This window comes from Callorhinus ursinus, unplaced genomic scaffold (genome assembly GCF_003265705.2).
Source record: "Callorhinus ursinus isolate GAN/ISIS: 27379988/994484 unplaced genomic scaffold, GSC_fseal_2.0 scaffold113, whole genome shotgun sequence".
Taxonomy (NCBI): Eukaryota; Metazoa; Chordata; class Mammalia; order Carnivora; family Otariidae; genus Callorhinus; species Callorhinus ursinus.
In genome coordinates, this window is record NW_027397175.1 from 239,872 (window position 1) to 265,142 (window position 25,271).

The following is a 25,271-nucleotide window of genomic DNA, read 5'->3' on the forward strand; positions in this document are numbered from 1 at the left end:
ATTTATGAAAATTGGCTGAGGGAGTAGCTAGAAGGTGCCCAGTGTCCCAGCTGCTGTTGTGATAAATTGTGTAATATGGCTTGGATTAAAAATAATACTCATTTAATTTGTTTAATGATACCAGCATGAAAAAGCCAGCACGCCTGTTCTGAAATCCAGCACACCGACGCCTCGGAGCGACATGCCAACGCCGGGCACCAGTGCCGCTCCAGGACTCCGTCCAGGCCTCGGCAAGCCTCCAGCCATGGACCCCCTCGTTAACCAAGCGGGTAGAGCCTCGCCTCTTGTGCTTTGTTTTGTTTTTCCCTTTCTGGGCTTGACTCGTCGTCTGTGCACTCCTGACGCCATTTCCCCGTGAATATGAAACACACTCAACTGCCTGCCTCTTTCCTATCCCTGAAAAGCCATGATAAGAAACAGATGTTTGTCCTTAGGTTCAGCAGCTGTACCCTGTTCGTCTCCGACTGTTTACATTTGGCTTTCTCTACCCCCCTCCAATAATCCAAATCCTAGGGACTTCAGTAAAGTTTCCGATAATTATTCCGCACGTAAGCTCCTTACCAAACTGTCACTGCATGTCTGAGTTCCCTAATACTGACCGAAACGGCCAGCCCAAGTGTGCTTCTTGCTTACTTGAGTTGGCCGGTTTTCTCCTGGTCCATCCCTCAGGAATCTGTGGTTTCTCTGTCAGTAGAAACTGGGAGCGTTTCACTGAGACTCTAGCCTGTGAATCACTTGGTAACTTCTAACTTTCTCTTCCTTAACACCTGGGGCCCAGAGGAAAATAAGACCCAGAATATTCCTCCAAAACCCGGGCTTTGGTTTAGGTAATAAACCCAGGGTGAGGTTTTCATCTGGAATTGGTAGCAGGGAATGGAAAGGAGAAATCTTGGATTTTATCAAAACCTTCTTTTGAGATGAAGTCAGGTAAACAGGTAGTGAGTGCCCTGTGCCTTGGTTTGCCTTCTGTGATTTGGGTACAGTACTGCTGTTTAATTTTAATTGCCTGGTTTCCCAGTGCTTGCCAAGCCAAGGATGAAGTTCTTCTCCTGGGGTCCGTTCTTCCCTGGAGATGAATTCGGCTGAGTTGGTGGTGATGAAACCAACCCCCTCCCCGCACACACCTCACCCAAGCCTTCCTCCTTGTCCTCGCCCCTCATGAATGGTGCTAGAAGTGACTCTGGAACTGACGGTCAGGCTGAGTCACAGCGCATGGCTTGTGCTTCCTTTCAGCGGCCGGCCTGAGGACGCCGCTGGCGGTGCCCGGCCCGTACCCCGCCCCGTTTGGGATGGTGCCCCACGCCGGCATGAATGGCGAGCTGACCAGCCCCGGTGCCGCCTACGCCAGCCTGCACAACATGTCCCCGCAGATGAGCGCGGCCGCCGCCGCCGCTGCCGTGGTGGCCTACGGGCGCTCCCCGATGGTAGGTGCTGCGGGCGGGCCAGGGCCGGGACCCCCGCCCATGCCTGCGAACAGAGCCCCAGTGTCCCCGAGCCCGCCCACTGCCATCAGCATGCCGCTGCATTAAGTTAGGGCGCAGCGCTTCTGGGTTTACTGTTTTTGTGGATGAAACAAGGCAGTGTTTAGGAGCTACTTTGGCGGTTCAGGGGACATCTGGTTTTCTCCCCCCAAGTAGATTTTTTTTTTTTTTTTCTTTTTGGAAGGCAGTGGAATGACTCAAGTAGCTCACAGAAGCCTTTTCATTCATTTTCTTGAGGGTTTTTATTTTCCCCTCTTTAATTCTTAGGAAAAACTATTTGAGAAGCTGTAATGTTTTCTTTCCATGCCTGTATTATCCTTTAAACCCAACAGTGTGACTCAGGTGTAAGCAGTGATCTGAGGGCAACAACGAGAAAACAGAGGTGACTGAACCCTGGGGCAGCTTGCCCATCTTCTTGCCCAGCCTTTTATGACTATGTAAATAGTCTCATTTTTGACTGGAAAGATACAAAACTGTATGCAAAGGGCTAAATCGACTGTAATCCTCAGTTGCAATCCGGGAAAGGAACCAGATGATAACCTGTAGCAAATAGAAGTCCGTATATATTTTTCTTGGCTATCTAGAATACGTCATGTTCAGTTTTCTCCTCTCCCCTCTTCAGATGGTGTGATCTCCAGTAATTTGGTCTGATAGTGAAGTTTGTGGGTTTTTTCCCCTCATGTTGCACTAGTAAGAAAGGCTGTGCATTGGAGGGCAAGATAGTTTAAAGCAAAGTGGGCAGCTAAAGGACTAGATAACCTTTGTTAGGGCATGAATGTTTAAGCAGTAACTTAGGCCAGTGGTATGAAACTGGGGGCGATTTTGCCCCCCTAGGGACATCTGGTAATATGTGGAGACACTTTTGATTATCAGAAGTGGGGAATGCTATTGGTACGTAGAGTGTAGAAGCCAGGGATGGTGCTAAATATCCCAAGACAGCCCCAAACAACTGTCTGGCTCAAAACATTGATAATGCTAAAGTCGAGAAATCCTGACTCAGACAACATACCTGTACTGGTTTGGGCAAGGCAGGACATCCTAAGTCCACAGAAAGTCCATTTACTATGGGAAGCTGGTTCTCGATGTACAAATAGACCACACTCCAGCCAACCTCCCCAGAAAGAAGTGTGGCATGTCGTATTTACAGGTGGTTATATTACTTCTTGCATTGTAATTTTTTTTTTAATGTTTGCACATGTTACTGATTCTGTTTATGTTGCATTGGAGATGTAGCAATTTCTAGTGAAAAGTCTTTATAGATGTTCACAAAGTGCCTACTGTGCATAAATTGAGTCTTCAATGTCATTTTTGTTTCCAGGTTGGGTTTGATCCTCCCCCTCACATGCGAGTACCTACCATCCCTCCAAACCTGGCAGGAATCCCTGGGGGGAAACCGTAAGTACCTCTGACTCCTCAGTTTTGTTTTAAAGGCGGTTACTTAGTCATGGCTATTAGCAGACTAGAATTCCAAAGGGAACACAGGCTTGGACGTTTCCAAGGAGATTTCTAGTGTCTTTTCCTGAGGAGTGTTAGCACTTTCTATAAATAGGCACCTTGTAGGTGTCATGCCTCTGTCTTCTCACTATGGGTGATCTCATGCATTTAGTTATTTCTGGAGAGAAGCTGTTGTAGACGGGGACCAGGAGGGAGGCAAGAACCGGGGGTGGTTGGCCCTCCTTGCTTGACCCCTCTTCAGAAAACTGCTCTGCTCTGCCTTTGGTCAGAGGGTAGCTGCTGGAGGTTTTCAACAGGACTGTGCTGTGGGCAGTAGTAAGCTGTCACGAACTCTTGAGATCTCTGAAATTTGAAACATGTCATCTCTCTACCTGGCTCAGTGCTACCTTTTCCTTATTTTGGTGGAAACTAGAGTTGTATGAAGGGTAGTTGTGGCGTCTGTTGGATCCCAGCGTTGGAGGTTGGAACCTCCCTGCCCACCCCTCCCCAACTCCCAATAAAGTTTGGGGCGTGCTTGACACGGAGAAGTCCAAGATTACAAAACTCAGAGTGGCTTTGTGGGAAAGCATGAAAGATAGATTAAAGGGGCAAAAGAGCATTCAGAATTTGAAAAACCCCATTGGTTATTCTTCCAGGGTCACTTAAAATCACTTGCTTTCCATATGTTAGTAATTAGAAATGAGATTTTGAAGAATTTCTAAAGTCCTTAATTTCCATACAAAGCAAAATCCAAATATGGTGGGGGGGCGGTCTGTCTTACTTCCCAGCATGTACTCTGCTCTTCTGTAGGGCCTTTTACAATTTTGATTTTTCCAAATAGGGGTATGTGTCATAGGCCTTCAGTTTATTTTTCTTATACTCTCTGCCTTTGTGTGGTTGCTTTCAGCTTTCATTTATGTGTCTGCTGCATGTTGCATATTACATTATTTTGAGTGGTCCATTCAACTACCTGGTCACCTTGGTGTGATTTGAATTAGAGCCTTTCTTCAAATAAACCAGCAGCATGAGGAAAAATGGAATCCTTACTCCATCACCTGCTTTTTGGAAAGCAGATTGCCACGGCTCTACTTTACATGCATTATAATATCTATTTCATGGTAATTTGATTCATGACGAAACGAGACTTTTTCTATACTAAGAACTGGTAGAGAGATGTTAAGAACGTACAGTGACATCTAGGCCCAGGGAAGAGCAGGATTAGGGGGTGGGACAGTGTTGTAAATGTTTTCTTACCTTGTAGATCTCTTCTGATTGAATAACCTTGAACTGCTATGTTGTTTATTTTTTTGGATCTGCCCCTCTGCATCCAGCCTGGGATTCCCCCGGGCACTCAGTGGGTATTTTTTTTTTAATTTTTATTGTTATGCTAATCACCATACATTACATCATTAGTTTTGGATGTAGTGTTCATGATTCATTGTTTGTGCATAACACCCAGTGCTCCATGCAGAACGTGCCCTCCTTAATACCCATCACCAGGCTAACCCATCCCCCCACCCCCTCCCCTCTAGAACCCTCAGTTCATTTTTCAGAGTCCATCCTCTCTCATGGTTGGTCTCCCCCTCCGATTTCCCCCCTTTATTCTTCCCCTCCTCCTATCTTCTTCTTCTTCTTTTTTTTTTTTCGTAACATATATTGCATTATTTGTGTCAGAGGTACAGATCTGTGATTCAACAGTCTTGCACAATTCACAGCCCTTGCCATAGCACATACCCTCCCCAATGTCTATCACCCAGCCACCCCATCCCTCCCACCCCCCCACCACTCCAGCAACCCTCAGTTTGTTTCCTGAGCTTAAGAATTCCTCATATCAGTGAGGTCATATGATACATGTCTTTCTCTGATTGACTTATTTCACTCAGCATAACACCCTCCAGTTCCATCCACATCATTGCAAATGGCAAGATCTCATTCCTTTTGATGGCTGTATAATATTCCATTGTGTATATATACCACCTCTTCTTTATCCATTCATCTGTCGATGGACATCTTGGCTCTTTCCATAGTTTGGCTATTGTGGATATTGCTGCTATAAACATTGGGGTGCACGTACCCCTTCGGATTCCTACATTTCTTTCTTTGTGGTAAATACCCAGTAGTGCAATTGCTGGATTGTATGGTAGCTCTATTTTCAACTGTTTGAGGAACCTCCATACTGTTTTCCAGAGTGGCTGCACCAGCTTGCATTCCCACTAACAGTGTAGGAGGGTTCCCCTTTCTCCACATCCCCGCCAACATCCCTCGTTTCCTGACTTGTTAATTTTAGCCATTCTGACTGGTGAGAGGTGGTATCTCACTGAGGTTTTGATTTGGATTTCCCTGATGCTGAGCGATGTTGAGCACTTTTTCATGTGTCTGTTGGCCATTTGGGTGTCTTCTTTGGAAAAATGTCTGTTCATGTCTTCTGCCCATTTCTTGATGGGATTATTTGTTCTTTGGGTGTTGAGTTTGATAAGTTCTTTATAGATTTTGGATACTAGCCCTTTATCTGATATGTCATTTGCAAATATTTTCTCCCATTCTGTCAGTTATCTTTTGGTTTTGTGGACTGTTTCTTTTGCTGTGCAAAAGCTTTTTATCTTGATGAAATCGCAAGAGTTCATTTTTGCCCTGGCTTCCCGTGCCTTTGGCGATGTTTCTAGGAAGAAGTTGCTGTGGCTGAGGTCGAAGAGGTTGCTGCCTGTGTTCTCCTTTAGGATTTTGATGGACTCCTGTCTCACGTTTAGGTTTTTCAACCATTTGGAGTCTATTTTTGGTGTGGTGTAAGGAAATGGTCCAGTTTCATTCTTCTGCATGTGGCTGTCCAATTTTCCCAACACCATTTGTTGAAGAGACTGTCTTTTTTCCACTGGACATTCTTTCCTGCTTTGTCGAAGATCAGTTGACCATAGAGTTGAGGGTCCATTTCTGGTCTCTCTATTCTGTTCCATTGATCTATGGGTCTGTTTTTGTGCCAGTACCATACGGTCTTGATGATGACAGCTTTGTAATAGAGCTGGAAGTCCGGAATTGTGATGTCGCCAGCTTTGCTTTTCTTTTTCAACATTCCTCTGGCTATTCGGGGTCTCTTCTGGTTCCATACAAATTTTAGGATTATTTGTTCCATTTCTTTGAAAAAAGTGGATGGTATTTTGATGGGGATTGCATTGGATGTGTAGATTGCTCTAGGTAGCATTGACATCTTCACAGTATTTGTTCTTCCAATCCATGAGCATGGAACGTTTTTCCATTTCTTTGTGTCTTCTTCAGTTTCTTTCATGAGTATTTCATAGTTTTCTGAGTACAGATCCTTTGTCTCTTTGGTTAGATTTATTCCTAGGTATCTTAGGGTTTTGGGTGCAACTATAAATGGGATCGACTCCCTAATTTCTCTTTCATCTGTCTTGTTGTTGGTGTATGGGAATGCCACTGATTTTTGTGCATTGATTTTATATCCTACCACTTTACTGAATTCCTGTATGAGTTCTGCCAGTTTTGGGGTGGAGTCTTTTGGGTTTTCCACATAAAGTATCATATCATCTGCAAACAGTGAGAGTTTGACTTCTTCTTTGCCAATTTGGATGCATTTCTTTCTTTCTTTCTTTTTTTTATTTTTCTTTTTGTCTGATTGCTGTGGCTAGGACTTCTACTACTATGTTGAATAGCAGTGGTGATAGTGGACATCCCTGCCGTGTTCCTGACCTTAGGGGGAAAGCTCTCAGCTTTTCCCCATTGAGAATGATATTTGCTGTAGGTTTTTCAGAGATGGCTTTTATGATATTGAGGTATGTACCCTCTTTCCCTATACTCTGAAGAGTTTTGATCAAGAAAGGATGCTGTACTTTGTCAAATGCTTTTTCTGCATCTGTGGAGAGGATCATATGATTCTTGTTCTTTCTTTAATTAATGTATTGGATCATGTTGATTGATTTGCAGATGTTGAAACAACCTTGCAGCCCAGGGATAAATCCCACTTGGTCATGGTGAATAACCCTTTTATTTATTTATTTATTTTTAAAGATTTTATTTATTTATTTGAGAGAGAGAGAGAGACAGCATGAGAGGGGAGAAGGTCAGAGGGAGAAGCAGGCTCCCTGCTGAGCTGGGAGCCTGATGTGGGACTCGATCCCAGGACTCCGGGATCATGACCTGAGCCGAAGGCAGTCACTTAACCAACTGAGCCACCCAGGTACCCTGAATAATCCTTTTAATGTACTGTTGGATCCTATTGGCTAGTATTTTGGTGAGAATTTTTGCATCCATGTTCATCAAGGATATTGGTCTATAATTCTCCTTTTTGATGGGGTCTTTGTCTGGTTTTGGGATCAAGGTAATTGTGGCCTCATAAAATGAGTTTGGAAGTTTTCCTTCCATTTCTATTTTTTGGAACAGTTTCAGGAGAGTAGGTATTAATTCTTCTTGAAATGTTTGGTAGAATTCCCCTTGGAAGCCATCTGGCCCTGGGCTTTTGTGTGTTGGGAGATTTTTGATGACTGCTTCAATTTCCTTAGTGGTTATAGGTCTGTTTAGGTTTTCTATTTCTTCCTGGTTCAGTTTTGGTAGTTGATAGATCTCTAGGAATGCACCCATTTCTTCCAGGTTATCTAATTTGCTGGCATAGAGTTGCTCATAATATGTTGTTATAATTGTTTGTATGTCTTCAGTGTTGGTTGTGGTCTCCCCTCTTTCATTCATGATTTTGTTGATTTGGGTCATTTCTCTTTTCTTTTTGAGAAGTCTGGCCAGGGGTTTATCCATCTTGTTAATTCTTTCAAAGAAACAGCTCCTAGTTTCGTTGATCTGTTCTGTTCTTTTGGTTTCTATTTCATTGATTTCTGCTCTGATCTTTATTATTTCTCTTCTCCTGCTGGGTTTAGGCTTTTTTTTTTTTTTAAGATTTTATTTATTTGAGAGAGAGAGCATGAGAGATAGAGAGGACGAGAGGGAAGAGGGTCAGAGGGAGAAGCAGACTCCTGCTGAGCAAGGAGCCCGATGTGGGACTCGATCCTGGGACTCCAGGACCATGACCTGAGCCGAAGGCAGTCGCTTAACCAACTGAGCCACCCAGGCGCCCTGGGTTTAGGCTTTATTTGCTGTTTTTCTCTAGCTCCTTTAGGTGTAGGGTTAGGTTGTATATTTGAGACCTTTCTTGTTTCTTGAGAAAGGCTTGTATTGCTATATACTTTCCTCTTAGGACTGCCTTTGCTGCATCCCAAGGATTTTGAACAGTTGTGTTTTCATTTTCATTGGTTTCCAGGAATTTTTTTAATTCTTTTTTAATTTCCTGGTTGACCCATTCATTCTTTAGTAGGATACTCTTTAGCCTCCATGTATTTGAGTTCTTTCCGACGTTCCTCTTGTGGTTGAGTTCTAGTTTCAAAGCACTGTGGTCTGAAAATATGCAGGGAATGATCCCAGGCTTTTGGTACTGGTTGAGACCTGATTTGTGACCTAGGATGTGATCTATTCTGGAGAATGTTCCATGGGCACTAGAGAAGAATGTCTATTCTGTTGCTTTGGGATGGAGTATTCTGAATAGATCTGTTAGGTCCATTTGGTCCAGTGTGTCATTTAAAGTCTTTATTTCCTTGTTGATCTTTTGCTTAGATGATTTGTCCATTTCATTGAGGGGGGATGTTAAAGTCCCCCACCATTATTGTACTGTTGTCGATGTGTTTCTTTGCTTTTGTTATTAATTGCCTTATATAATTGGCTGCTCCCATGTTCGGGGCATAGATATTTACAATTGTTAGATCTTCTTGTTGGATAGACCCTTTAAGTAGGATATAGTGTCCTTCCTTATCTCTTATTATAGTCTTTGTTTTAAAATCTAATTTGTCTGGGCGCCTGGGTGGCTCAGTTGGTTAAGCGACTGCCTTCGGCTCAGGTCATGATCCTGGAGTCCCGGGATGGAGTCCCGCATCGGGCTCCCTGCTCAGCAGGGAGTCTGCTTCTCCCTCTGACCCTCCCCTCTCTCGTATGCTCGCTCTCTCTCTCTCTCTCTCTCTCTCTCTCTCTCATTCTTGCTCTCTCAAATAAATAAATAAAATCTTAAGAAAAAAAAAATCTAATTTGTCTGATATCAGGATTGCCACCCCAGCTTTCTTTTGGTGTCCATGAGCATGGTAAATGGTTTTCCACCCCCTCACTTTCAATCTGGGCGTGTCTTTGGTCTAAAATGAGTCTCTTGCAGACAGCATATCAATGGGTCTTGTTTCTTAATCCAATCTGATAGCCTGTGTCTTTTGATTGGGGCATTGAGCCCATTTACATTCAGGGTAAGTATTGAAAGGTATGAATTTAGTGCCATTGTATTGCCTATAAGGTGACTGTTACTGTATATTGTCTGTCTTCCTTTCTGATCTGTGGTGCTTTTAGGCTCTCTCTTTGCTTAGAGGACCCCTTTCAATATTTCTTGTAGGGCCAGTTTCGTCTTTGCAAATTAGTTTTTGTTTGTCCTGGAAGCTTTTTATCTCTCTTTCTATTTCCAGTGACAGCCTAGCTGGATATAGTATTCTTGGCTGCATATTTTTCTCGTTTAGTGCTCTGAAGATATCATGCCAGTCCTTTCTGGCCTGCCAGGTCTCTCTGGATAGGTCTGTTGCCAATCTAATGTTTCTACCATTGTAGGTTACATATCTCTTCTCCCAAGCTGCTTTCAAGATTTTCTCTTTGTCTCTGAGACTCGTAAGTTTTACTATTAGATGTCGGGGTGTTGACCTATTTTTATTGATTTTGAGAGGGGTTCTCTGTGCCTCCTGGATTTTGATGCCTGTTTCCTTCCCCACATCAGGGAAGTTCTCTGCTATAATTTGCTCCAATATACCTTCTGCCCCTCTCTCTCTTTCTTCTTCTTCTGGGATTCCAATTATTCTAATGTTGTTTCGTCTTATCATATCGCTTATCTCTCGAATTCTGCCCTCGTGATCCAGTAGTTGTTTTTCTCTCTTTTTCTCAGCTTCTTTGTTTTCCATCATTTGGTCTTCTATATCGCTGATTCTCTCTTCTGCCTCGTTTATCCTAGCAGTTTGTGCCCCCATTTTTGATTGCAGTTCATTAATAGTCTTTTTGATTTCGATTTGGTTAGATTTTAGTTCTTTTATTTCTCCAGGAAGGGTTTCTCTGTTAACTTCCATGCTTTCTTCAAGCCCAGCTAGTATCTTTAAAATCATGATTCTGAACTCTAGGTCCGACACTGTACCAATGTCCGTATTGAGTAGGTCCCTGGCAGACGGTACTACCTCTTGTTCTTTTTGCTGAGGTGAATTTTTCCATCTTGTCATTTTGTCCAGAGGAGAACAGATGAATGAGAGAACAAAATGCTAACAGCTTAACAACGTCCCCAGCAAATATACTGTATACAACTCAGAAAAGACCTGAAACCAGGGGAAAAGAAAGGGAAAGAAAGAAAAATGAGAAAAAAAAAAAAGATAAAAACAGGGGCGCCTGGGTGGCTCAGATGGTTAAGCATCTGCCTTCAGCTCAGGTCCAGATCCCAGGGTCCTGGGATTGAGCCCCATGTTGGGCTCCTGGCTCAGCGGGGAGCCTGCTTCTCCCTCTCCCTCTGCCTCTTCCCCTGCTCATGCTCTCTCTCGCTCTCTCTGTATCTCTGTGTCTCAAATGAATAAATAAAATCTTTAAAAAAAAAAGGATAAAAACAAAAACAGAACAAAAAAAAACAGAATATGATCAAATATGATCAGGCTGGTGCATAGATCAGTGCCACACACTAGATTTTGGATGTATTTTGGTCTGTTAGAAGAAAGTGCCTCCTAAAATTTTAAAGAAAGAAAGACTTACATATGTACAAAATAAGGGTTGATACAATGAAGGGATGGCAGATGAGTGTAAATATGAAAATTATAAAAGATTTTATAAAAGGAATTGATAAGTTGTTTGAAAAAAGAAAGATTTTTTAAAAAGAAAAGAAAAAGGCTGAGAATGTGATCAGGCAGGAGACTAGAACAAAGCCATACACTAGTAATTTAGGGTATATTTTGATCTGTTAGAAGAAGCTGTATCTCAAAATTTTAAAGAGAGAACAACTTATATATATATGCCAAAAATAAGGGTATCTACTATGAAGGGATAGAATATGACTCTAAAAATGACAAATAAAAATTTTTTTTTCAAAAAGGGATTGATAAGATGTTGGTTGAAAAAGGGAAAAAGAAAAATTCAAAAAAAAAACAGTGAAAAAAATTAACTTTGAAAAACTAATGATTCATTGTAAAAAAGCCATGAATTCTACGTGCAGTATTCCCCTAGCGCTGGAGTTCTCCCGTTCTCATTGATCGGTAAACTTGTTCTTGGCGGGCTGTTCGTGCTGATCTTCTGGGGGAAGGGCCTGTTGCTGTGGTTACCGTGGTGGTGGTGGGGGGGAATTGCCCCGCCCTTGCCAGGGGCCGGGCTAAGTAATCTGCTCGGATTTGCTCTCGGCAGCTTTTGTTCCCTGCGAGCTCTCGGTACAGCTTTGGAGGACGAGAGTGAAAATGGTGGCCTCCCAATCTCCGCCCGGAGGAGCCGAGAACTTGGGGCCCCACTCCTCAGTGTGCCCCCAGAGAAAAGCAGTCAGTCACCCCCATGTCCCCGGTCTCTGGCCGCACTCCGTGCTCACCCGGCCTGTGACCGAACGTTTCTATCTCTGGCACCCGACCCCTTGTGGAGTCTCGAAACCCAGCAGATCCCTGCGGTGCGCTTTCCTGCCGCTCCTCCTGGGGGAGGAAGGGGAGTCTCCCCGGATCTGCCGCTTGTTGGGTCCCTGCTGGAGGAGCAGTGGCCCAACTGTGCCACGGATCACGGTTTATGGCAACCCCGAGCTGAGAGCCCGCGCCTCAGCTCCGTCTCTGCAGCCGGCTTCCCCGCTCTGATACCTGGGAGCTCTGCTGCACTCAGGCACCCCCGGTCTTTCTGTGACCCCGAGGGTCCTGAGACCACACTGTCCCGCGAGGGTTCCACCCCCCGCTTAGCCACTGGAGCGACGTCCCGCAGCGGAGTCGACTTCTAAAAGGTCCGATTTTGTGCTCCGCGGCTCTATCACTTGCCAGAAGCCGCCGACGGAGGCCCCTCCCCCGCCGTCTATCCTCCCGAATATCGCCTCGGATTCACTTCTCCGCATGTCCTACCTTCCAGTAAGTGGTCGCTTCTCTGTTCAGAGAGTTGTTACTATTCTTCTTTTCGATCTCCTGTTGAGTTCGTAGGTGTTCAGAATGGTTTGATCCCTATCCAGCTGAATTCCTGAGACCAGACGAAATCCAGGTCTCCTAGTCCTCCGCCATCTTGCTCCGCCCTCAGTGGGTATTTCTTATCCGTGGTCTCTGGCAACGTAGCTGTTGTGTGTCCCACAGACTGGTGAGTGGATAAAGGGCAAATGAGTCATGGGATGAGAGTCAATAATTAATAGTAACTGATGAATCTTCAGGGAAATAATAAGCAAATAATGCCAAGTTTAACTGACCATTAGGGAAAGCCAGTTTCAAGAGTCAGAGGTGTGGGGGTATGTCTGGCTGCCAAGACCGCACCCTGAATGGGACGGGTGAGGCGGGTGGGGTGGGGTGGGACGAGCTATGATCTATGGTGATGGTCTTGAAGGTGCAGAGGACCATTAATCAGACCTAGCTCTTTACAGTTTGTGTGTGTGTGTGAATAATGCAATTAGACACAAAGTTGAAGCCTTCTCTGAATGATAATACTGTTGCCATGCTTAGTAGAGCCAAAATACTCATGCCTTTGGCTGTGAGCACCTTGGATTTCTTTGTGTTCACATCTCTGTTAAGCTAGGGCACAACATGCTCAGGGACAATGACAGTGGGCAAGGCAGCAAAGTTGTGAGAGTCACGTATGAGGGTGAGTCTCTGGATCGGAGTGGTCACTGCCCTCCAAAACAGTGAAAATACATTCTTTAGGATTCTCTTTTAAGTTTGAGGGGAGCCATGTTTTGTGAGGAAGATCGAGTTAATATCGGAGGGGAAAAATGGAGTTCACCATTGTCTCTGGGATCTGGGCTATACATTCTATTCCTTTGTTTTAATCCATTAATTAGTTTGAGAGGGCTTCCTGTCCTCATTGTTGAGTAAAGTAATAGTCCCTGAAGCAGTGCTTCTCAAAGCTTCTATGACGACCAGTTTTTTTCCCAGCATGACCCAGATTGGTACTCTTGTAACAGACAAATACAGATGAATTGGGGAAGAAAGATACACAGTATAAGTCCCAGTTGTTTTTTGTTTGTTTGTTTTTTAAGATTTTATTAATTTGAGAGAGAGAGCAGGAGGAGGGGCAGAGGGAAAAGCAGGCTCCCCACTGAGCAGGGAACCTGACTAGGGGCTGCATCCCAGGACCCTGGGATCAGGACCTGAGCCGAAGGCAGACGCTTACCTGACTGAGCCACCCAGGCGCCCCAGTCCCAGTTTTTTATTACAAGAGTCAGCTGTCATCAGTTGACTCTGTCGAGTTGCTGTATAACTGTTTTCAACACTTCCTATCCCTGAGTGAGCTGATTTCCGTGTGGACGGTAGCAAATGTTTGCAGACCACACTTCGAACAGCTTTGGTCTGAGGCACTTAAGAGAAATGGTGACAAACCAACATGGCCAGGGTAAGGGTGAGCGAGGTGTAAAGGTTTGAGAGTATCATCCTCTGACAAATACCAATCGAAATAATATTTGGGTAGGGCGATGGATGGTTACTCTTGGACATTTGTGCAAGAACTGTGTGTCAGGCTTTGTGCCAGGTGCTGGGCAGGCTCCGGGAAAGAGAATGTTCATCTTCCCCGCCTTTGGGGGGCCTCCTGATGTGGAAACATGAGAGGGACAAATGCTGCAGTACGTTTGTGAGGCACCCTGAAGGCAGAGCAGTGGGGGCTAGGCAAACATGTAGAGTCTTGATGGTTAGGATGGGAAGGGCTTCCTCGGGGTGAGGAGGATACACTGAAAGCTAAGCATGCGCAGGAGGAACAAACCCACAGAGCAAAGAGGGCAGAAAATTTGGACCATTGCAGGTAGAGGGGACAGCCTGCCACATGATCCCAGCACATGGGAGCTTGAGGGACTCCTGTGCCAATGGATGAGTTGCTTCTGAGTGGCAGAGCCAGGAGAGTTCCAGGGGGCTGGAGGGACCTTGACAGTGCCTCTAGTGTGAATGCTCATCTGTGGTTCAGGTGTCCCACGATCGCCTCACCACGTGGCTGTGTGCTTCTGCCCACGTGTGTCTGGTAACCGGGCCTTGCTGGTGGTTCCTGGAGCAAGCCACTTTCCCTGGCTGTGTGAAAACTGTTCCAGCCCTCGAGCTGAGATCTGTCTCCCTGGAACCTTTATCCATCGATCCTGCTTCTTTCCTACCCCTTGAGACCACACAGCACACCACTCATACATCATCCTCACGGCAGCTCTTCAGATATTTTGAGACCACCATCTTGCCACGAGGCTTCTCTTCTGGCTGAATATGTCCGTTGCTCCAGCCCTATCTTGTGGGATGTGATTGCAGGTTCCCGCACCATCTGCTCACCAAAATCTAACAGTCACCTCCCTCTTGTCCTCTCCCACTGATTTAATTGAAACCTGCTACACAGGCCTAAAGGACCCTATTGGAAGCTCACAGCCTAGTGATGGAGAGACCACATTAATCAACTAATCACAAAATTGAATGCATAATTGTAATTGAGAGAAGAGCTCTGACCAAGAGAAACGCTCTTCTGTAAAAGCATGTGGCAGGCTTCAAGGAAGAAGTGTTTCTGAGCTGTTTTAATCCCATAGGGGAGAAGGAAGGAGCATATGCAAAGGCCCTGTGGCCTTACATTGTTGGTTTTTGTGTTGTTTTGTTTTTATCAAAGTAGAATAGAGCAAGGTGACTCCTGTTGCCACTATTTTGTACTTGGTGGTGGTGTTAAAATGATGAAGGAACTCAGTAGGGTTTCCCAACCAACCTGGTCATTTTCCTTGTCTCCTTCACCCCCACACCTGTCTGTCCTGACTTCTCTATCTTTGTTAAAGGCATCATCCTCATTCTCTCTGACATCTGGGCCCAAACTTTAGCCTGTAATTCTTCCTTGTTTAAGTGACATTTCACAAGTTTTCTTCATTGTTGAAATCCTCACTTAATTCCTAATGACTTTTGTCGGTAAGATCCTAGATAAGTTTTTCCCTTTATAAAGTGCTTACCTGATTAGGTTCCTTTCTTGCTCAGAGATCTTCAGCAGTTGCACATAAACTGGTGATGGGGCATTCAAGGCCCCTCTAGTACTTTTACCCCCACCTGCTTTTCTGGCCTCATGTCACGTGTTCTTTGCATCTTGTGCATGGGCCGAAAGAGAGAACCTTCCATTCTCTGAGAGCCTTTCCTCTTCCTAGCTGGAGCAATGTCCCTTCTTTCTGTGCGAAGACTTTTTGTCCTTCAGAGACCATTTCTGTTGCCACCTTATTAACACGAAGCTTTCACTGATGCCTTATGAAATGTGATCCCTCTCCAGGAGCACCTTGTAACATCTTGTGACCCCTTGCACGCCTTGGCCTTGAGTGACCGTCATGTGCCCATGTCAGATCTCTACCTGCTTCTTCCCTATGAGAACTGAAGCTTTGAAGTCCCTCTGTCCCCTTGAGCACAAATACCCAGTAAACAAATATTTGGTGCATTGAGTAGGTGGGAAATGAGTCCGGGATTGTGTAAGACTGTGACTCATCCTTTGTAAAAGAGATTCACATTTTGCATCTGTGGTTTTAGAGTTCAGCAGTGCTGATTTGTAAGAGGTAACCCCGACTGTTTTCAAACCCTCGAGGCAAGATTTAATTGGTATTGTTTGGTCAGCTTCACTTGAACTCACTTTTAGTTTTAGGAAATGTGTTCCCCCGAGTCTTGTGGAGATCCCTGGTAAGAGAAATTCTGGTTTAGTTAGGTCAACATCTCTTTGCTGTGCCTCACACCACCCTTCCCCCAAAACGGCGTTTTGGCTCCGAAGGACCGCTTTCCTCTCCATCCATGCATGGAGGCTGTGCCCTACCTGCCTCGTGTAGTAGCACCTAGAGGTCAGTAGTAACTCAGACTAATAATAGCTTGGCTTAAGATCCAGCTTCATTCCAGGTTCCTTCACCCTGTGTTTTAATGCTAGACATGTAATTGAAAAATCTTACACTCACTCGTTTAGTGTTTAAATAAATCTTTAAAGTACCTTTTTGGAGTTGGAACCTAAAGAGAAAAGAAAATCTTAACTACATGTGGGGTAAAATTGCTTCTTAGGAAAACATGTTTTGCAGCAGTGAGGAGAGGCTATCCCGGCTTCCAGCCGAGGAGACATTTCCATGGCCAGCCCTTGCCCCGATCCCCCACCCCATTTTCCAGTCCTGATCTTGCTTCTGGTTCCTCTGTTGACCATGTCTAGAATCCACAGCTGGCTTATTTAGTGGATTTGGAAATTAATTCGGCCCTCTTTTCACTGGTTATGGTATTTGGGTGTTTTTTGGTCTATTAAACGTCAAAAGTAACATGCTTGTTTTATGCCTCATTATCACATTTGGGTTTGGGTTTAATTTCTGTTTTTCTACTCTTTGGTCTTCTGGGAATGTGTAGCTAATTGCTTGAGATTATATTGAAATGGAAGGCCCTTTATTTATTTTTTCTGAAGATTTTATTTTATTTGAGAGAGAGAGAGAGAGTACAAGAGGGGGTAGGGTCAGAGGGAGAAGCAGACTCCCCGCTGAGCAGGGAGCCCAATGCGGGACTAGATCCCGGGACTCTGGGATCATGACCTGAGCCAAAGGCAGTCGCTTAACCAACTGAACCACCCAGGCGCCTGGAAGGCCCTTTATTTTGATGTGAATTACGTGTAGCTACTAGAGAGCTGACCTCCCTGCACATCTCTCTCTCCCTCTTCCCCTTCTCAGAGATGCCTTTCAGTTTATCAGATGTAAGTGTGCTTTGTTTCTTTCTTGCTCACATGATTCTTGGTTGCCTGTAGTGGTTGGTTCCTTTGCTAGAATTTTCGAATTGAGCTTTGAAAGGGCTGTATTTTAAACTTTTCTTTGTCTTCCTTTTCATCCAGGAATCTCTCGGTTCGAGTCTTTGTCCTGCATGGGAGCCTTGTTTTTACCCAGCACATTTACATGTTTTCAAACATTTATTTTTTTTTAATTTTATTTATTTATGAGAGAGACAGCACAAGCCAGGGGAGAAGGAGAGGCAGATTTCCTGGTGAGCAGAGAGCCTGATGCAGGACTTTATCCCAGAACCCCAGATCATGACCTGAGCCAAAGGTGGACACTTGACCGACTGAGCCACCCAGGTTCCCCACAGGTTTTCAAACATTTAGTTGGTAGAGGAAGTAGGGCCTAGAATTCAAAGTCATAAATGTTAACTTTGCTAGAGAACCTCCTAGATTATCAACTAGACCATCTCCCATTTCTTTTCTCATCTTTTTCATGTCCATTTTAAGAGGTTTTGCATTTGCCTTTTCAAAAAAATGGGAATAGTCCTATGTTAAGGTCATAAATAAGGAAACAAACACAGAGTCTCCCATCTTAATGCTTTAAATTCTCACCTTGTAATTTAATTGTTACTAAAGCCCTCTATTCCTGTAGATATGCTCTCTTCCAATAGGATAGGAATTGTGCCCTCATCTGCATATTTGCTGTTTGGAAGGATCCTGGGACACCAAACTGGAAAAATCCTGTGTTTTATAGATGTTATGGGTTAGTTATGCAGACCTCACGAAATGTTAAAGGTAAAGCTTGTTATATCGGCAGTGAAGGAGATTTTACCATAAATAGATGAATCGTATTCCCAAGGACCTATTTTCTTTTCCTGAAATCTTAGAATAATATGGCTCTGATTTCCTTAGGACCTCACATCCCGGTCCCCCCGCCATCACCTTCATTATTCTAGTTTTTGAGGCCAAGAGTATCCTCCACAGTCGTAAATTACATTATTCTCATATACCTTAGGATGACCCAGGTGCCCCAAACCCTCCAAGCCTCCGGGGCCAGGACTCTATAATGAAGTGCCCCGATGACATTGACAAGAAGATTTCTCTCGTGCAGGCTACCTGTCTCCATCCTGATGGGCACGCATTTTCCCTCTCGAGGCGATAATGTCCAAGTTAGTGCCAGTGTGAAGCTAGGGTGAAGATTAAGAGCTCTCCTTTTGTGGTGGTCCTGCCCTGGATATCCTGAACCTGAATCCTGGCCCCTCCACTTACTAGCCCAGTGGCCCACTGACCCTGTCCTGTACTATTGCTTCTCATCTCCACATAATGAGGGATAGTGAGCTACCTCCTGATGCGAGAACCAGAGGTTGAATCTATGTTGTGTGTCATGCTTTTCTGGAAGTACCTTCTCACGCAACCTCATTTACACTGCACCTCCTCAGTCATGTTTAGTGGGTAAGTTTTCTCAGGGCGTGTTGTAAATATAAGGGCATGAGGCACAAGGTATAGGTAAGTTACCTATGGCCCCCACATCTTATTAGTGACTAGCTGAACCTCTAATCTGTGTCTCCTTTTTTTTTTTTTTTTTTTTTTTTTGCTCTACGGTATGCTTTTCAGCTGCCAGGTGTGGGATCGCGATTTTTGCCTGTGACCTGTGGCAGCTTCTGGAAGGGTCCCGCTTCCACTGGGCTCTGCTGACTTGGGGAAGGGCCATGGATTTCACTCCATCACTGTGGTTGCTTTCATTGCCTTTTGTTTCAGTCCAAATCATCTCTCTAGGGACCGCATTCCCCCCTCGGGAATGTTGATACTGTCTTTTTGTGACATTTGGTAGGACGACTGGAAATTTCTGGGGGAAAGTTGGCTGGCATAACCCAGGTGGCTAGAGGACCCTCACTTTCTTGTAGCTTACTCTCCTTGCCAGAGCGACCTTCCGTGCCTCAACTTCTAAGCGAGTAGGGTAGCGATGAATGGGGTGTTGAGATCCAGCCGTATGTTGGCTGGCGAAGTCAGGCCACCTGTCTGAAGAACTCTGCAGTGGGAAAAACAACGAACGAGAAGTGTAAACACGTGTGGCAGTCCACAGTGTGATACGTGCCATAGCCGAGATTTATAGGAAGAGACAGGACCCTGGAAAAGAATCCTGCCTGGGAAGGTTGTGGCAGACTGAGGAGGAGAGCAAGTGACGAGCACTTAGGAGGGAGGCGGCGCTATTCTAGGCCAGAGGGAACAGTTTGTGCACAACTTGGAGATGTGACAGTGTGCGGTATTTTAGGGGACTGGCCCATTGTCCCACGTGGCAGGGAGTTTCAGATACAGGACGGTCACATGAACTGAGGCCCAGCCATAATACATCATGAAGGACTTGGCGAGCCCCAAAGAGCGCGTGAGGGTTTCTGACATGACTGGATTTTTGATACTTGTTCCGACAGCCGGAGCTTCCCCGTCGAGAATGCCAAGTCCACAGGCGGCGGGGTCTTGGCCGCAACGATGATCTCTGGGGGCCGTGGTTCTTCATCACTGTTTACCGGATCCCGCTGTTGCCGTTCCTGTCTATTTCCAGCAAACCAACGACTATGTAAACACCTGTTTTCCTTTGGCCGCAGAACACAGCATAGTTTTATTAGCAGCAGAGCTAGGAAAAAAAACAACCTACTTCTCCAAAGCGCGGTCTTGTTTTCCAGCTTGCTGCTGTCCCCGAGAGGCTTCCTGGTGGGGACTCCTTCCTTTGAGTTCCTTCCCCTCTGCTGTGTGCCCAATAAAGGAAGCGGCCTCAGCTCCGAAGGAGTTTGACTTCATTCAGTTTTTTACATCTCTGCTGTTCAGGGGTTTTTATTCTTTTCAGTTCTCCAACCAGATTTCGGAATTAGATCCTGATCAGCAGGTGCTTGTGCAGAAAGCTGGGTTGGGGCAGGGGCTCAGTTCTCTGAGGCTTTCGTGGGTGCAGTGGGTGGCCCCAGCAGTGTGGCCACTAACGAGGGCAGCAGGAGCTCATTCTTTCTGCCTCACAGTGTGCCACAGTCCTGGCTACATGTCTTCTCCTCTTTGCCAGGGGCTGTCTCTCCTCTCTTGCTCTTCAGGATCTATGGATTTCCTTTGCCTCATCATTGCCATGTGCTTTCCTGACTCCCACCCTGCACCTTCCTCCCTTTCTGCATTTCTGGTCCTCACGCTGGCCCACTGGTTGATAAAAGAGCCCTTGATTGAGCATACCCTCACTCTCCTCTTTTAAAGTCATGGGTGTTTGATACCGATGCTCCCATTCTCTGAGGGCCCTGCCGGTGTGGAGCACGGTGTTCATTGTTTAATGGTTTTGCAGCTCTTCTCACCCTTAGAGCAACCCCTGCATCCCTTATACTTGGTTGTATTTCTGTCTTGTGGGTCAGGAGCAGACACGTGACAGGCTACAGGTAGTGAGGCCGGGAAGGATGGCCACAGTTAGGCCAGCGAGCCTGCCATCTCCCATACATGTAACACGCGAGTCTGGGCTCTTGACTTAGCTGTGGACCTGGTCCACTTGATCATCAGTCAGGAGCCCTCTCGACTTTTTCTTGAACAAACAAATAAAAGCTTTTAAAATTGAGACAGACATACAGAAAAGTGCGTGAATGGTGTGTGTATAACTAAGTGACTTTGCGCCAAGAGTACTGAAGAAGCCCTTCTTGTGCCCTCTCCAGTAGCTGAGGGGAACCCTCCCTCTGGGTTAACATCACAGATGAATTCTGCCTGTGTTTGAAATTCTATAAATCCACTCCTTCCATATGCATTCTTTGGTGGCTGACCTCTTTCTGAATTCAGGCTTGGGAGATATTTATAAATCCTCACTATGTGTTTATAAATTCCCCTTCCTGGTTGATTTTACTTTTCCTGGCTCTTCAATAAGTAGAGAATCTAAGTTTCCTTCTGGGATGTATTTAACGTCGTCATGATACGTCAGCAGCGTGGCTTTTTCTCATCGATATGCTGTGTCTTGTGTTCCTGTAGGTGAATAATTCCAGACTCTTGTCTCCTCCCCTGATTTTTCCTTCCAGTTGATCCCTCTTTGAGACCCATCAGCCCTTTCTGTCGTTCTGGTTTGTTCATTTGATCAGGCTCTCCAGCACCGCAGGCGGCACCGGCTTCCTGCGAGGCCCCCTGTGACTGATGTATTAACATCCCTGTGCATTTCCCCGGGGACCCAGAAATGTGCCCAGCTTCTGGCAGCAGTTCACTGCTCTGTGAATCAATTTTAAATTTGCCTCAGTATGATGATCACAGACCTCCTGTGTGGTTTAAAGAAGAAGACACCTGGGAGGGAGGCGGGTGTCTTCCAAAAAGGAGCATGCAGCTCTTGTCTACACTTTGTGCGTCTGTTTTAACCTGGAACATTGAACTCAGTAACACTGAACTCAGTAACAAGAGGGTTTCCAATTGAAGCAAGGTAAAATTTTCTTCCCCTAAACATCCAGAATTGCTAAAAGGGTACCTGATGGAGAGTTTGCCTCCCTGGAGGTGCCCGCCTTGATTTATGGCAGACAAAGAAACGGACTTTCATGTGTGTCATTATTCTCTTAAAGAAAGCTTTAAGAGGCAGGTTCTTCCCCCATGTCAACCACTGTTCTAACCAAATACGTTCCGTTTGATTGTTTCATGAAAACACTCTGGTCATTTCTCCAGCTTTACCTAGTTCATTGTTTGTCATTTTCAGACCCAGCTTAGGGGGTCACATAATTGCTCCTGGACCTTGAGGAATTCTTCTAGAACATGAATAGAGTTAAACTCCAGCTCTTGTCGTCCCATCTTCAAGGGCAGTACAGTGCCATTTGATCCCAACTCCGAATATCCCATAATAAATGGCTTAGGTTCAATGCGCATGTACTAAAATACCATGTGGGCTTGATATGTTAACTAAGGACACCAAAGGATACTGTTGGATAAAAAAATAAGGGATTTAGTGGCTTGTTTTGATGTAAGGGCTTTGAGCTATAGTTGTTTTGTATATTAATTTTCTAGTACATTCTGTAGAGTTCCCATTGTGTGTGCTCAATGATTCAAATTAAGAGGAATGTTAAGGTTTTGGTCCAGCTAGCCATGTAATATTAGTTATTGGAACCAGTTTGTCAGGAAATAGCATATTTCTAAGATCGTGTCGTTTGGTTGGGAGAAGGGGAAGTTCTTTTTCAAGCCTTCATGTATTTGGTATTTTGCTTTCATAGAGTGAAAACAACAGCATATATTTTCTTCTCAAGCTTAGGGAAGTATGTAGGTTTTATGTGCGAGGAGGTTGGAAATCTGATAACCCTGTTTCAGTTTTCAGTTTTGTGCATGCTAAGTTATTTTACAAAATTTGAGTTAGCATTAACATGAAAATTTGAGTTCTGTGTTAATACCCATGGTCTTTAGATCTGTAAAGGGACGGCAAGGTGCCAATGACAAGTTCCATAAAGGGCCCAGACGGATTTATCCCAGTGGGTCACGGACAGGAGGAAGCTCTACATACTTCATTTATGTATGCAGACCTATAGAAAAGGCTTCATGTTGAACTTCTAGAATGCCTAGTGTTGGCTTCAGATAGGAAGAAAGTGAAAGCAGTGGTCTTCAAAGTGCATAATTCCATCCGTTTGGATGTTGGGGGTGGATATTAGCATTTCTGCATCTTCCACCCTCTAAAAGTATCTTTTCTTTTGTGCATGTTTTATAATGCCTGTGATATATTAGTGCTTGGGTTTTAAATCATTAGATCTTAAAAGCGTACAATATGCTTTAAGATTTTGGGGTGGAAACAAGAATGTCCTAGGATTAGGTTTGTTCGTATTGAACACGGCAGGAAAACAATAGCTTGAAGTAACATAAAAGTTTATTTCTCTCTCCCGTAAAAAGATACCGGCTGTCAGCAGGGCTCTGCATCGTTTGTGTTCCACTTCCTTCGGCAGTTGATTTCCATCTTCAGAGTCAGCTTGTGGCCCCCAAGGGCTGGTGGAGCTCCACGGCACCTTGCTCATAGTTAAGGCAGTAGGAAGGAGTAAGAAAAGAGGGCAGGCAGGAACCCCGATGCTCCTCCTCTTTTAAAATTCCTTTTCTTTTAATTAATAAACTTTACTTTTTAAAGCAGTTCTAGGTTCATAGCAAAATTGAGCCAAAGGTACAGAGAGCTTCTGTATCCCCCCCAGGGCCCCTTTCTTTCAGGTTATGAGCTTAGTGCCACCCAGCAGCGCATGTATGTTGAGCCACGTACATCTCAGTGGTGGGAACGTGGCGAAGCAAAGAGTAGCTTTTCTGCCTTAGATAAAACTGGGGTTCATGGCCAAAGGAGACGGCGAGATTGTCGAGGAGAAAACTTGAAATCTATCATCAAGCTATTTGATGTAAGAGAATCTTTTATTATTTTCTCTTGATTATGCAAAAGAGAGTAAATTCAAGCCTGAAACTGGTGCATTGAGGAAACTGTTTTTGTTTGTCAGTGTTGAAATACACTGTTCACTGTGTGAAATGTAATACGAGTTCTTAAGGGCTTCATCTGAAGCATAAAAAATAATCATTTAAAATTATGCTAAGAAATCATACAATTATACAAGGTACATGGAAGGAGGTATTTTATGTTAATTTGGAAGCGTAGTTAGCACTTTATATGGGATTGGAAGGAATGCTTTATGGAATGGTTAGACACAATTGAAAAATCGTTAAATACTTAAAAAATATACTTCAATATACCTGTCTTTTGGTACACCCTAGGCTTCCGTTATTATGTATTTTAAATTTGCTCCTTCGGTAAATACTTCAGCTTCTATTGATCTCAAGAAAATCCTAAGGAGAATCGTTCCCTTCTTTGTCTTCCTCATAGATACTGCTGAGCTAATGATCAGCTGCCTTATGATAAATGTTTTCTCTGTCTCCTCTCCTGTCTTTCTCTCCAACCGTCCCCCTCTCCAAAAGTGCATACTCCTTCCACGTTACTGCAGACGGTCAGATGCAGCCCGTCCCTTTCCCCCCCGACGCCCTCATCGGACCCGGAATCCCCCGGCACGCGCGCCAGATCAACACCCTGAACCACGGGGAGGTGGTGTGCGCCGTGACCATCAGCAACCCCACGAGACACGTGTACACGGGCGGGAAGGGCTGCGTCAAGGTCTGGGACATCAGCCACCCCGGCAACAAGAGCCCCGTCTCTCAGCTCGACTGTCTGGTGAGTGAACAGGAACTGGCGCACGAGGGTAATGTGTCCCTGGAGACTCAATAAGGAAATGGCTGTTTGGGCCTGGGTTTTATTCCCATTATGAGGAAATGGAAGCCCTTTCTGTTTCCTGTGTTAGCTAGTTAGCTCCCCCACCCCTCTCCCTGAAATGTGAACGTTTCATTTGTTGCTCTTTCGGTGGTTAAATCCCAGAGTTGATGGATTTCTTTTAAAAAACATTGTACGGTAGTTTACAGAAGCTGTCCTTGTTTGAATGTATATTCAAAAGGGGGTTTCCCATTTAATGAATGAAAGCACAGCGAGGCCTGGACTCTGAGCCCTGCAATCCACCCAACTTTTAATTTCCCTGCAGCCTTCGGATAAATACTGAATAGTAAACATTTGATAACGTGGCATAAAAAAGCATTCTGAACAAGGTCTGTGTTTTCAGGGAGACCTGGGAGGGCTGGCTGGGTTTTATTACCTGAACTTCAGGAAAGGTTAATAGACCACACTGCATAAAAATGGGGGACGGCCGCCTGCAAAACGGGAATGGGGAGAACGCTTTCCTGGGGTACCCTAATCCGCCTGCTCCCACAGTAGGAGAGTACCGTTTTGCATTTTTCAGGATCATAGCACATGTTGGGACATGTTCTGATCTCCATAAACTGTGACCCCAGAATTTATAACCCACATACCACTGGCCTGACGCAGAACCAGGGCCACAGTGCCCCTGATACGTGGCACGCCTAGGCTTTGCCGCGGCCGGTGGTGCGGTTTACCCACTGCCTGCCCAGCCACCGCTGAGGATTCGGGAGCCAGAGGTTTCAAAAAGAACAGTGGTGTTTTTGAGATACGAAAGCCTTTTTTTTTTTTTTTTTTTTTTTTTTTTTTGGAAATCCTTTTTTTTTTTTTTTTTTTTTTTTTTTTGAGGAGTTACTGATTTACTTTTTAATCACATAACTTTAAAAGATCTCCATTGATGAAATTTCAGTGTGCTTCAACATAGGCTGACATTCTATAATAGTAGGCGTATTTTGTGACACTCATCACCTTTTTTGAGATTTATGTGCTTAAAGTTTTTTCTCGTCTTTGAATAATAGGCCATGGTCAAAGCATAGCGAAAACTTCAGTTCTGTCTATTTGGGTTGAAGGATAGCAGTTATTTCCGTCAGGGAGGGAAGGGTCATTTTAGGTCCCACCTTCCTTTTTTTTTTTTTTTTTTTCTTTTTCTTTTTCAGAGGTAGGGGCAGAGGGAGAGGGAGAGAGAGCATTTTCAGCAGGCCCCACGCCCAGCA

At 44.8% G+C, this 25,271-nt stretch overlaps 1 protein-coding gene across 6 annotated transcripts in view; it reads left to right on the forward strand.

Moving 5' to 3' along the window:
* LOC112838532 (TLE family member 1, transcriptional corepressor) overlaps positions 1–25,271 on the forward strand; it is a 95,422-nt gene that overhangs the window by 62,573 nt on the left and 7,578 nt on the right. For all 6 annotated transcript variants that reach the window (XM_073889668.1, XM_073889669.1, XM_025891293.2 and 3 more), the window contains 4 exons: positions 125–269; positions 1,234–1,424; positions 2,800–2,876; positions 23,736–23,985. In XM_073889668.1, coding sequence (XP_073745769.1) covers positions 125–269; positions 1,234–1,424; positions 2,800–2,876; positions 23,736–23,985 — 663 coding nt within the window. The remainder of the gene's footprint in view (positions 1–124; positions 270–1,233; positions 1,425–2,799; positions 2,877–23,735; positions 23,986–25,271) is intronic.